This window comes from Palaemon carinicauda, chromosome 20 (assembly GCF_036898095.1).
Source record: "Palaemon carinicauda isolate YSFRI2023 chromosome 20, ASM3689809v2, whole genome shotgun sequence".
In the NCBI taxonomy this organism is placed as follows: Eukaryota; Metazoa; Arthropoda; class Malacostraca; order Decapoda; family Palaemonidae; genus Palaemon; species Palaemon carinicauda.
The window spans coordinates 94,657,228-94,672,227 of NC_090744.1; the positions used below are offsets into that span (position 1 = coordinate 94,657,228).

At 36.0% G+C, this 15,000-nt stretch overlaps 1 protein-coding gene across 2 annotated transcripts in view; it reads left to right on the top strand.

The window, feature by feature from the left end:
• The window catches only part of LOC137659542 (uncharacterized), a 439,525-nt gene extending 430,083 nt beyond the window's left edge, over window positions 1-9,442 (top strand). Inside the window, exons 1-7 of one of the 2 annotated variants that reach the window (XM_068394409.1) lie at window positions 4,204-4,334; window positions 4,737-4,821; window positions 5,311-5,425; window positions 6,022-6,109; window positions 6,401-6,504; window positions 7,562-7,685; window positions 9,201-9,442. In XM_068394409.1, coding sequence (XP_068250510.1) covers window positions 4,761-4,821; window positions 5,311-5,425; window positions 6,022-6,109; window positions 6,401-6,504; window positions 7,562-7,685; window positions 9,201-9,344 — 636 coding nt within the window. In that variant the 5' untranslated portion in view covers window positions 4,204-4,334; window positions 4,737-4,760 and the 3' untranslated portion in view covers window positions 9,345-9,442. Of the gene's footprint in view, window positions 1-4,203; window positions 4,335-4,736; window positions 4,822-5,310; window positions 5,426-6,021; window positions 6,110-6,400; window positions 6,505-7,561; window positions 7,686-9,200 lie in introns of those variants that run through there. The other variant, XM_068394408.1, reaches the window with a different exon arrangement.
• Window positions 9,443-15,000: the final 5,558 nt, after the last annotated feature.

The following is a 15,000-nucleotide window of genomic DNA, read 5'->3' on the forward strand; positions in this document are numbered from 1 at the left end:
CTCTCCGTGACGACCCTACGACCACCCAGAAGGGCACCTGACAGCGTACCACACCAACGCTTTGATTGTAGTAAGCTCCGCAACCCACAGGTGGCACAGAACTACAAGGAGGCCTGCGAACAACACCTCGCAGACCCCGTGGGTCAGGCCACTGTTGAGCACCACTGGACCACCCTCAGAAACGCCATGGCCCGTGCCGCGGAGGAAACACTAGGCTGCACCACCAAGAAACGGCAGGATTGGTTTGATGAGAATGATGCTACCATCTCTCTTCTCATTGAAACCAAACGACAAGCACGCCTGACTTTGGAAAACCAACCAACAGCAGCTAACAAACGTGCTCACAAGGTGGCTGAAGCTGGTTGCCAAAGAGGGATCCGTGAAGCCCAGAACACCTGGTGGCAAAGAAAAGCTGCAGAAATACAGAGTTTCGCTGACCAACGTGACCTGTGCAGCTTCTATGCAGCAACAAAGGAAATATTCGGTCCCACACGGTCATCAGTGGCCTGAAGGACGCGGATGGGGCCACGACCATCACCGACAGCGAGGGCATCCTGGCCAGGTGGAGGTCTCACTTTGAGAACCTCCTCAATGACCAAGCAGACACCCCAGACGATCTCCTGCGAATGACCCCGCAGCATCCCGTCCGTCACTGGATGGCACTACCACCCTCCATCCATGACTTAAACAAGGCCCTGCAGCGCATGAAGCCCGGCAAAGCCCCAGGGCCAGACAACATCCCGTTGGAGCTCCTCACTCACGGTGGCCCCGGTTTGAGGAACCATTTGATGCTCCTTATACTGAAAATATGGGAGACCAAGACCCTCCCCAGTGACTTCCGCGATGCAAACATCGTTACCATCTTCAAGAAGGGAGACAGGGAGAACTGTAACAACTACCGGGGAATATCACTACTAAGCATCGCGAGTAAGATTTTCGCTCGGATTCTCCTTGACCGCCTCCTTATTCTCGCAGAAGACGTTCTGCCAGAGTCCCAGTGCAGCTTTCGACCTTTCCGCGGGACCATAGACATGATCTTCTGTGCGCGACAATTACAAGAGAAGAGCCTCGAACAACAACAGCCCATAATGTTCATCTTCTGGGATTTGGAAAAGGCCTTCGACAAAGTACCTCGACCTGCCATGTGGGTTGTCCTCAAAAGATATGGCTGCCCACCCGATTTTGTCAAGCTGGTGCGTGCCCTCCATGACGGAATGGTTGGGAGAGTCTGCCACCAGAACTCTCTTTCAGACCCATTCCCCATCAACGGCGGCCTGAAGCAGGGCTGTGTTCTGGCCCCAACGTGTTTCTCGCTATACACCGCAGCAATGCTCAACGAGATTCCCCCAGACACACCCTCAGTCGACCTACGTTTCCGCATGGATGGAGGCGCTTTTAACCTCGCCAGACTCCGCGCCAGAACCAAGACCACCTTGTGTGCAGTGCGAGAACTGCAGTATGCTGACAACAATGCCACCCCAGGTCAGACGGCAGAGGACCTGCAGTCGTTAGCTGATGCATACAACTCTGCCTACAAACGTTTTGGGATGCAAGTCAACACAGATAAAACCAAGACCCTCGTCCAACATCCACCAGGACTGATGCTCCCAAACTTCAATACCACAGTGAATGACCAACCGTTAGAACAGGTGAACCAGTTCTCCTACCTAGGGAGCAACAAGCAAAAAGGACGTGGAGAACAGGATCAGGGCAGCCCACTCCGCCTTTGGCCGACTCAACTGCCGCGTATTTAACAACCACGCACTGACAATGACCACCAAAATAATGGTGTTCAGGGCAGTAGTCCTCTCCACGCTCCTGTATGCATGTGAAACATGGACGCTATATAGAAACGATATTAAAAATCTAGAACGCTTCCAACAAATGAAACTGAGGCAGATCTTGAAAATCCCCTGGGAGAGCCACACCACCAACATTGAAGTCTTAGAACGTGCCTCGCTGACCAGCGTGGAGGCCACCATCATCCACCACCGCCTCCGCTGGATAGGACACGTGCATAGGATGGATCCATCTAGGCTCCCAAAGAAAATATTCTACGGAGAACTGACCCAGGGCACCAGACCACGAGGAGCCCCGAAAATGCGCTATAAAGATCAACTAAAGCTCACCCTGGCTCTAACTGACATCGATCCTTCCTCATGGGAAGAAACAGCCAGGGACAGGAAAACCTGGAGGAGTACAGTACACCATGGCACCGTGGACTTCGAGGAGAGGAGGAGACAAAATGAGGAGGCTAGGAGGAGAAAAAGGAGAGAGCGATTAGAACAGCCCCGCCCACCACCTACCCTCCCTTGTGAACACTGTCCGCGACTCTTCCACCACAGACTAGGACTTAACAGCCACATCAGACATAAACACCCACCCCATGGATAGGAGGCTGATGGCTAACGACAGAACCCAATACTCGGACACGAGTGGGCGCCGACGACGATATATATATATATATATATATATATATATATATATATATATATATATATATATATATATATTTATATATAGGTATATATATGTGTATATATATATATACAGTATATATATATATATATATATATATATATATATATATATATATATATATTTATATATATATATATATATATGTATATGTGTATATATATATATATATATATATATATATATATATATATATATATATATATATATACAGGATTAACTATTAATACTAAATAGTTAGTATAAACTGAATATCATTCAAACGTATGTATCAACAACACCCCTTACAGAGGAAGAAATAGAACCTTTTTATGAAGATCTAGAGATATCTATAAAAAAAACAAGAAGCTCAGATTACATTTGTTTTGGGTGATCTCAGTGCTAAAGTAGGTCAAAAGAAGAGAGGAGGATCAGCAGTAGGTCAATTTGGAGTAGGCACAGGGAATGGCAGAGGTAACATCCTTGTAGAATTTTCTGGAAGAAACAATCTTAAAATTATAAAAACTTTTTTTTTTTTTTTATAAAAAGGAACAGAAAATAGATATATAGTGAATCCCAAATAAAAAAAAAAACGAAATTTATTTATGTTCAGTGAAAAAGTTAGTTTAGTTAAAGATGTAACAGTTGAATAAGTCTTCTTTTCATAATTTTGATGCTTCTTCCTTTATTTGGTGTTTCCTTAATTTTGGTCTGATTTTGTTTACGAATGTCTTAGGTTTTTATTTTGTTTATTGTTTTGGATAGTTCTGCTAATGTTACTTCATCTCACTTGGATTTCACCCTCATTTCCAATCTTCTCTTGATTAGGTTTTTGGTCTTTACTGATAGTTTTCCTGGATCTTGTTTAGGAACTCTTCAACCTATATCTTGTGCTGATTCCAATACAAGTTTAGCAACTATTGTTCATTTCTTCTTTACTTGCTTCCATTTCAGCATGTAGCTGGGAGTACCTATTTTGTAGTGCTAAACTAAACTCATGAGATTTTTCTCTTATTACAGGAGCATTTATTTTCTTTCTTAAAATCAAATTTTCTCTCTTTCCTTAGATCTAAACAAATTTTGCCTCTCACCATTCTATGATCGCTTGACATTAACTTGTTTAAAATTTACATCTTCAACTAAATTGACGTTTTCAATGAGAATAAAATGTTTAATTTATCGTTTCCCCATTTGTGCTTCTCCATGTCCATTTTCTATATTGCTTTTAATAAAAGAAGTTCTTTATCATTTTAAATTCTACAATCATATGTATATATATATATATATATATATATATATATATATATATATATATATATGTATATATATATATATATATATATATATATATATATATATATATATATATATATAGAGAGAGAGAGAGAGAGAGAGGAGAGAGAGAGAGAGAGATATGTTTATACACACTCACGTGTGTATAGTTTTCTTAAGGATACATAGCATTCTACTTCTTCGACTAGTTTTACTTCCAATAATAATAATAATAATAATAATAATAATAATAATAATAATAATAATAATAATAATAATAATAATAATAATAACATAATCATTTGTTATACTTTGTCTGAGTGATACATCAAACATGTCGCCAGATCGCACGAGCACAGCAACAGAAAAGACATTGGAAGAGGAGTGTGTGAAATGGCAAGGTGTCGTCTCGTGAGAACCTCTTGACATCCATATACGTTTCGCAATTTGGTTTCCCTCGTTACTATAGACAATATTGTGACGTATTGTTATCTTTTGAAAGATTAAGGGAGAGGTTAGCTACATGGGTAGAAACATCTGCTTCGGGGGAACTATAAAACTCCAGGACTCGGCAATCCTCAGCGCAGTTCTTCGACAGTCCTAAGGTAGGTTAAAGACTTAGAATTTGGTGGCTGTTTAGCAGATGTTAAGGGATTTCTCATATTCAATATCTGCGACTATTTTATTCTTATACCAAACAGTTCTTTGACAGTTTGAAGGGTATTTCATAATTGTGATTTCAGTCGCTTTTCAGATATGTTAGAGTAATTTTGGTATATAAGTATTTTCCTATTGTTACTATTATTTCAACTTTAAAGAGAATTTTCAAAACAATATCAATCACTTTTTATAGATATGAAAGTATTCAAATCCATAAAAACATTTCATTAGTTATGATTGTACGAATAGGCAAGAATTTCTTCTTTGTTTTTGGTGAGGGGGAGAGTAAGGGGTCACAGCTAACTCCAAAAGAGCCTGTTCCAGTCTTTCCCTGGTCTCTCTTCCAGGTCACTCGAAACAAATCCACCACAATGCTGAAGACGATCATATTCCTGTCCCTTGGGGCCTTCATGGCAACTGCCAGCCCAACCCGTAAGTAGTAATCCTTATGTCTAGCTTTGTAAATTTCTTAATTTAAAAAACTATACTCAAGGCTAAGAATCCATATTCTCTCTCTCTCTCTCTCTCTCTCTCTCTCTCTCTCTCTCTCTCTCTCTCTCTCTCTCTCTCTCTCTCCTCTCTCTCTCTCTCTCTCTCTCTCTCTCTCTCTCTCGACATGAAAATCCATAATTCTGACCAAATTTTCGCTGCATTTATCGAAAGGAGAATTTAATCCAGCCTGAGTTTACGCTGATTGAATAATGATGAATCAAGTGAATCACCTGTTGTAATGCAATTATTTGATCGAATATATATTACCTAAATCTTAATGCATTTATTCAAATATTTTCATTATCAGAATTGGATAACATCAAGGAGTTTATCAGGACAGAGACAAAAATTATTTCTGCTATCCATTTTTGGTAGACATGTTTATCATCAGCTTTCAGGGTGCTAAGTTTCCTCATTTTATTTCTTCAGCTGTTGGCCTATTTGAGGCCGAGATAACAAAAGCTCTGCAAGCGGTTTTCTCAGTTCTTGACCCAATAAGAGTGCCAAGTGTCACTGACCTCCACATCACTACTGACCACAGCAGGTGAGCAGGGATGTTGGTATCTCACGTCAGAGGGGGAAGTGGGTGGGGTGGAATAAAGTCATCCTTTCCTGACAATATTTACTTCTAGAGCCAAGTTATGTTTGTTTATTTGTACGGTGAAAGATTTAAGTAAAAAAAAAAATGCCAGTTCTTCAAGAAGTGTCATGTAGCTTGATTTTATAAAATTATTATTATTATTATTATTATTATTATTATTATTATTATTATTATTTTGGTGGTAAGATTCTAAAAAATGCCGGTAACTTATCTGTGCGATGCTGAATTTACTGAAATATAAAAAGCACTTGTTTAAACCTATCTAAAGATTAGGCTTTTAATTAAACTAAAAAAACATTTAAGATCAAAAGAAAAAGAAACTTAAGCTGCTGAAATGAATAGAAATTATCTTAAGTGAGATGTCACTGTTCCTTGCCTCTAGCATTTCTCACTTGCAATCTTCTCAAGGATGTCATTAGCCATGGGGTCATTATTCCTTGTCTCATCAACATCACGTTGACCACTTGTACATCTTAGGACCCTGTTTAAAGATTTACAAATACGCTTACACACACAATCTCATCCCCTCTCTTTTGCAGCATCTTTTTCTCCGCCACCGACGCTTCCATCACAGGTCTGTCCAGCATCGCCTGCACGAAGTTCACGCCACCGATATTGACAAAGCGAGTAAGTTCGTGTCTTGTTTACCTTGGTAATTGTGTATTTTCATGTTCTTACATAGAATCATGCATATACATACCTACATGCATACATTAACTCATATATATACATACATACACACAACTTTAGATTTATTCAAACTGTATAAATAACTCACAAACATTGAAACTACAGTTCAAAATTTCTTTGAAAAGCTACGAAACAATTAGGACAGCATTTTGACGACTTTATTTCTAAACTCAGCCCACCCTATTTTATAACAATCACTTAACAATCGTTTTGATTTTGTAATCACAGACCGTCATGGCTATAAAGCTGGGAGATCTGAAGGGCAACACTCCTAGCTACACCATGACTGGAGAATTCGAAGGAGCATCCTACGAGGCTGCCGGTGTTGGAGAGTGAGTATTGGTCTCTTCCTTTGTTGTCAGGGGAAAATATCCTCTAGGAACAAGCACCATGTCCCACGCCTTTTGAACCCCCTTAGCCCAACGTCACCCCTTTGAACCCCGTTGCCTAACCCCTTTGAACCACCTTACCCCAACCCTACCCCTTTGAACCCCCTAACCCCAACCAATTTGAAACCATCACCCCAGCCCCTTTGAACACTAATATCCCCAACCCCAACCCCACCTCTTTGAACCCCTAGCCCCAAGGCCCACCCTTTTCGAATCCCCTAGCCCCAATTTATATAAACCCCCTACCCATAACCCACACCTTTGAACTCCCTCACCCCATCCCTTTTGAACATTTAGCCCCACCCCACCCTACCCCATTTAAACCCTCTCACCCCACCTCCTTAGAACTCCCTAGCCATAACCTACCCCTTTTAACCCCCTCACTCCTCAGCCCTTTGAACCATCATATCCCCCTTTGGACCCCTAGCCCCAAACCCATCCCTTTTGAACCCTCTCGCCCCCACCCCTTTTGAATTCTTACCCCCACCCTATCTCTTTGAACCCCCTCATCCCGAACCCCATCACACCATCAACCAAGTAACGAATAACAAAGGCCAACCAAATGGGGATTTCATTTCTTTGAGAAAAGACGAAATAGTAACAAAAAAAGAATTCAATTTCCCTAGAGTTGGCCAGTTACATTTCTCAAAATATCGACAGGAATTAAATATTATTCCCATGCCAATTAAAGCAATCGACGTCACGTACCCCTTGCCATATCAAACACCATCAAAGAGAGGTATCTTGCGAATGAATTGAAATCCTTCCATTCATGAGTTCTTTATCTATAATGGTTCAGACTCAGGTATAAAACTTAGCCTTTGCAATGGCTCCTCCTAGGTTCCTGAGTGATGTGTCTCAGTTTTAGACATTACTTTTTTTTTGTTATATTTTGTCTTTTCCTGCATATGTAATGAAGTACTTTTTCTTTTTTTATCTTTTCAAAATCATTTCTTACTGAATAATAATTCTCCCACTCTACCATCCCTGACAATTCCAGAATTTCCATTTCCGGCTTGGCATTCACGACTGAGTTTAAAACCGAAAGCTACGGTATGTCTCCCGTGTCCATTTGCATAAGGCCCAACACCCTCGAATTGACGCTTTCGGCCGACGAAATTTTGGTTAGTAAAAACTATTGTCTTTCCACCATATCTAAAATTATGTCTTACTATGGAAATGTTTATCTTACATAAATGCATTCATAATCTATTATATGAACGTCTCTTTATATAATAGCAGCTGCAAATCATTATAAGAACGTGTGTATACATTATAACAAGTGATTTATCATTAAAACATCTATTCATATAAACCCAAATATAGTTCATTTTAGAAATGTTAGTTAATATAATATACAACAGGAATATCTGTTCATATTATTATTATTATTATTATTATTATTATTATTATTATCATCATCATCATTATTATTATTAACTAAGTTATTATTCAAGTTGGAAAAGCAGGGTGCTACAAGCCCTAAGGCTCGAACAGGGAAAACAACCCAGTGAGGAAAGGAAATAAGTAAATATATAAACTGCATGAGAAGTAATAAATAAGAAATATAAAATATCTTATAATAACTAACAACGTTAAAATATATGTGTAATATATAAACTATGAAGAAAGACATATCATCCTGTTCACCATAAACACATTCGGTGCAGGATTGAACATCTGATCTTTTTAGGAAAATCTGTTTTAATGACACATCTCTTTACGTAATTGTAACTTTATCTCTCATTAAGACTCACGATTGAATCATGAAATTACTATCATTATAATAATCTGTATAAATGTGGCATGATTTTAATTTTGCTACATTTCTCTGTATAATTTAAACATAAACAGATGTCACTCATTTTGTTTCCATAATTATTGAATGTATATAATTGTACTGTATATGTGATTAAATGTTTGGAAGCATGTTTATTTATTATACGTTGATATATATATATATATATATATATATATATATATATATATATATATATATATATATATATATATATATATATATATATATACAGTATATATATATATATATATATATATATATATATATACATATACATATATATACATATATATGTGTGTGTAATTGAATGTTCACATACATATTTACTTACGTATTTGAATGTATTCATTTTTCACCATTATGTCTTGTTTCTCAGATTAGACACACACACGCATGCTCTTAGCGACTTTTTTATGCTTGCCTTTCTTCTTGCGTACACACAAAAATGAAAATTTCCATACCTCTTTTTTTTCAATCTTCCAATCCATCATTCATAGAATTGATAAATAATGAAATTGCTCCGTCGAATTCTTAACACTTCCAGATATGTGTTTTTATACTTATGATTGCGTGCGAGAATGGGCATAACTCATTATGTATGTGTAAGCGTATATACATGTTCTCGTGTAAGCGTTCATTAAAAATTCATTGAGAGAGAGAGAGAGAGAGAGAGAGAGAGAGAGAGAGAGAGAGAGAGAGAGAGAGAGAGAGATTTTAATCTTGATAAAACTGTCTGGTGCCTATTCATTTATTTGGGGGGAAAATTGTACTCAATACTTTTCATAGCCATATAGTCACGACTTACTTTCATATATACTGTACTTTGTATCCTCCGCAGGCCAACTTCGAAGGCGCCGACGAGATCAACCAGGACATCATGGAACACGCCCCTGCCCTTCTGAAGCAGATTGAAGACCAGATGAATGCTGTAGCTCCTGTGATTGAATCTGGCCTCAATGCCGTTTTGTGCAGGAAAATCTAAAGGTTATTTTCACTCCCATCTGGAATCCAATGTCTTTTTTTATTCAATTTGGAATGTAATGTATTTTGACAAGCTTCATTAAAATTCTAGTTTTCTTACATATACATTTTATTCTTATTCACGATTGACTCTTTGTAAATATTTTACTCTTTTATGAAAATTTAATCTAATGTTAATTTTCAATGAATCTGACAGACTGATACAGTCATGGTTCTGAAAATTAATGTTTTTAGGAATGTAGTTTTTAGTTTTAAAGCATAAAAATCTCACTGTACTATATAACAAAGTGATTTCCAAATTAGAAAATATGGGAACCATATTCAACCAATATTTTCTTCTTCTTCTTCTTCTTCTTCTTCTTCTTCTGCTTCTTCTTCTTCTTAAATTGTTCTCTAGTATTGGGTATTACCATAGCCTCTGTACCATATTCTGGGTTTCTTTGGTTAGAGTTTTCTTGCTTGGGGGTACACTCAGGCACACTATTCTATCTTTTTCCTTATTTCCTTTTCTCACTGGGCTATTTTCCCCTTAGTAGCCCTTGGACTTATTGTAGCATTCTGCTTTCCTAACTAGGGTTGTAGCTTAGCTGGTAATAAAAATAATAACAAATATTTGAGTTGAAACCATTGCTCTATCTCTCTCATTTGCAAACTCCATCACCGAATTACTGTACCAGATTACATAGCCTATTAGAAACGTCACTGTCTGGAGATCGGCGGACTGGGGTTCAAGTTCCGTTCAAACTCGATAGTTTCTTGTAGTGTCTGCAACCTCACCATCCTTATGAGTTAAGGATGGGAGCTTTGGGGGAGCCTATAAGTCTACCTGCTAAGTCATCAGCAGCCATTGCCTGATCCTTCTTGGTCCTAGCTTGCGTGGAGAGTGGGCTTGGGCGCTGATCATAAGTATATATATGGTCAGTCTTTCGAGCATTGCCCTGCTTGCTAGGGCAATGTCACTGTTCCTTGCCTCTGCCATTCATGAGAGGCCTTTAAACCTTTTAAAAACCTTCCTGTTCCCAGCTTGGGTAGAAAGGGGCTTGGGCACTGATCATATGTATTTATGGTCACTCTCTAGAGCATTGTCACTGTCTCTTGCTTCTGCCATTCATGAATGGCCTTTAAATTCTTCAATATCACAATGTTCCCAAAGCAGCCTCAGGAAAATACAAATATCAAGATATATATATATATATATATATATATATATATATATATATATATATATATATTATATATATATATATATATATATATATATATATATATATATATATATATATATATATTCCGTGAGAATTAAAAATGTAAGATGTGTTGAAAAGGATTCATTGATAATAATCAGTATTTAAGTATACTGTATATCATTTGTAGCCTATGTGTCTATAAATATGCATTGTATGTTCAGCATAACTGTACGAGTATAGTACGTAATGGAGTTGAGTATATACAACGAAAACACTTATTTAATTATTTGTGAGCAGTGAATATGCTCTCTCTCTCTCTCTCTCTCTCTCTCTCTCTCTCTCTCTCTCTCTCTCTCTCTCTCTCTCTCTCTCTCTCTCTCTCTCTCTCTCTCTCTCTCTCTCTCACACTTTCAGCATTGCAGCATTGATATTCCCCATAATTTCAACGGTCCGACAATATTACCTTTTTGACGATGAATTTTGTCGTCTATCGAGAATTTCTGGATCTTCAAAGACATTAATGAGTAGTTGATTTATACTGTTTATTTCTTAAAGCTTGACATTACGCTGGCGTCAGTAATTATATTAAAGTACAGGGAATCAAAAGAGATATATATTGAAAATGATTCCTATATAAGAATAATATCATTTATTTCAACCCATAGAGAACAATATTTCAATTAGTTATAACTTTGATATTTAGATAAAAAAGTGATAGACTTACTATCTCTTTTCGTAATTTAATATTCAGCGTGTTATGTAACTGGGTTCATACGCATATTTACACATATAAACATAAAAATACGCAACTTCTTCACTGTCATCAGTAAGGCCAACGTGAAAAAGGTGGAATTACTCGAACCTCAAACATTAGTAAACCAGCGATTCAAGCTAAATGTTAAGTTATTTACTCTACGGACTTTACTTGCCACATATGAATATCTGTTGGTTCAGCAACTTTATTCGATTACGGTCACATAAATAACTGAATCAATCGGTCGTAAGCAGAGTTGTGGTTCTTCTGCCTTCAAGTAAGATACTGGTTTTTTTTTATCATTTTGGTCATCTTTTACTTGAAAGATAAATACCGTTTCTATAAGATTGATTTCCTCTTTCTAATCTTACGTTGAATTCCTTATACTTTCGATTCGTATATTTTATGAAAATAACAGGAAAAGAGGAAGGAACTGTAAAGCGCAGTGGTTGATAATCCTTATATTCTAACGATTATCTCTTGTTAATTCTAAAAGAATTATTTGTTCCTTTCATAAAGTTACGTTGATAGATGTTCAGAGATTAAACGAGACAATAATTAGGCTATATGAATAAAATGTTTTACTCTAGATTTCTTTCTGAATTTGTTGTAAATTATTTGTTTTTACCTAATGAAGGGAACTTAAATTTCTATTTATGGATTTTATGCCATTTTCAGTCAATATATATGCATTGCTGCATGTGGGAATATGCATATATATATATATATATATATATATATATATATATATATATATATATATATATATATATATATATATATATATATATATATATATACACACACAACTCAATGTGTGAGTAAGCGTACATGCATGATTGTATTGAGAGAGAGAGAGAGAGAGAGAGAGAGAGAGAGAGAGAGAGAGAGAGAGAGAGAGAGAGAGAGAGAGAGAGAGAGAGAGAGAGAGAGAGATATTTTAAAACGAAGAAAACGGTTTGGTGTTTATTCCTTTAGTGGTGGGAGACTTGTATTTTTAGGTGTCTTAGAAACGCTCTATTGTGCGTCTAAATTGTTTCATTGAATTTCTTCTAAATATCCATGAAAGAATAATCTTTACAGATACATGATACGTCATGACAGGATATGTTGATTTGTATATTAGAATAGCTGAGAGCTAAAATAGATTCTGATAAGGCCTTCTTGAAGAAGCTCACGTCCGATAGACAAATAGATAGATGAGTAAAATTGTCAATACTAGATAGATAGATAGATCAAGAAAATGGAAATACTTTCTGAAAACTATGGATTAATCAGATGGAAAGATAGATAGATAAAAGGCACGTAGTCCTTCCTGTTAATGTCATAAGCTCTGACAATACAGCGAAACCTTCTGAACCACCTTTGGTTTTCTGATTGTACTTATCATGAAATGCTCCCCCTCAAAAAAAATCGAATTTAAGATAGACATTAGTATTCAGCACCGTCAAAAATCTAGAAATACCACAAAGCATTACATGTACACAGTAGTACAAAGTAGTACAGGGTTGTTCATTAATCAATAATCCGGTTGCACTGGAATACCACATACTTTATGTGCGTACTTTCAGTACAAGTCTACAACGGATTTCTGTCGAATTTGGGAAATTAAAAACTATGATAACTTTTCAGTGTTGTCATGATTATTACTAATTATATCGAAAACAAAAATATATCCCGGATCTAAAAATAAACATTTACCTCATTCTGGTATCGAACCCAGGATTCCTCGAAGAAAGAAACACGAAAATGGTTACGAAATAACTCGTGTGTATATATATATATATATATATATATATATATATATATATATATATATATATATATATATATATATATATATGAACGACAAATTCGGCAGTATTTACTCCACTGCAGGACAAAGGCCTGAGACATATCCTTAGTCGTGTCTAGAGTTTGGCCATTTTCTTCACCTCACTGCCCACTGCGGATTGTTGATGGTGGGAGACTTTTGTCTGATTGCTTATTGCAAACCAACCCTAGTATTGGTTGTTCTGACTAGTACAGCGTTGCTAATCATGGCAATACACAAAACCTATCACCACGTTAAATTATCCCCACTCAGAAAGGGAGATGCATATATATATATATATATATATATATATATATATATATATATATATATATATATATATATATATATATATATGTATATATATATATATACACAGTATTCATATATATGTATATGTATAGAATATGTATATGTATATTTATATATATATATATATGTATATATATATATATATATATATATATATATATTACATATGCATATATATATGTGTGTATATATATATATATATATATATATATATATATATATATATATATATATATATATATATATATATATATATACATATACATATATATACATATACATATATATATGTATATATATACATATATATATATATATATATATATGTATATTTGTATATATGCATATATATGTATATATATATATATATATATATTTATTTATATACATGTTTTCAAACAGATGCAACGTCAGAAGAAAGACGGGGGTAACATTGCCTAAAGGATCTTCTTTTACATCTCCCCCCCCCCCCCAACTACCCATCTCAATTACCCCCTGGCTTTAGACACAGACAATTCTTGCCTTTGAAAAGCAAATATTAATAGCTTATTATCAGAAATAATTGTCAATGTTAGGAACGCGAGTATCTACCTGTCAACAATAAAAAAATGACAGTTAATTTTGAAATAAGGCGTTAGTTGACACTGAATCTTAAGTCTTTGTCATACATGTTTCCGATTTCCTTATTGCAGCCTAACAAAACTTTCTTCAATCTAATTACCATTATTATTAATTGCTAAGTTACAACCCTAGTTGGAAAAGCTGGATGCTATAAGCCTAAGGGCTCCAAGGGGAAAATAGCCAAGTGAGGAAAGGAAACAAGGAAAAATATCCAAGGGATATTATGAAAAGTTACCACAATTCTTTTTCAAAGAATTGGATCCAGGACTCGAACGTTTACCAACAAAATATATCCAGCTTGAGAAGTTAAGAAAAAAAAAATTATATCTCGATAGGTAAATAACATTTCTGACAGACTCCGCGTAAAATGTTATAAGCTCGAATGGAAAGAAATTAGAAGACGTGGTTCAGATATGGCTTTGCTGATTCAGTGGCAGTAGTGGAAGAAATAAAGGGTTTAAATGTCATGGATATATGAGAGGACAATTAAGAAGGAGCAAGAATTTGTACAAGGATTGTCGATAATAGCTGATGAGGATATTCATTAGAAGTATGAAGGGACAATGAGATTCCATTTTGAAGGAAGAGACTATATTGAGTTCACAGGAGAGGCTAAGGAGCTATCAAGAAGTGGCTTTAGAGTTCTTGGGAAATGGCCAAGGAGCTGTCAAAGAAGTAGATATTTTCAGAAAGTGTTGTTAAGGAGCTGTCAAGGAAGTGGCTATTTTCAGAAAGTGTCGTTAAAGAGCTGTCAAGAAGTGGCTATTGAGTTCTCGGGAAACGGCTATAGAGGTTCCATTAAAGTTGCGAAGAATATCTTCCATACATGACGTGGTTACGTTTTCACTTTATGATAGCAATTGGACATTTCTTTTCTGCTTGAAATGATTATGACGTTCTCTTCAATAGAAAGTTGATCAGAAGCTCTCAAAAATATGAGGGCAGGAAGTTTAATGCAATTGTATTTCGT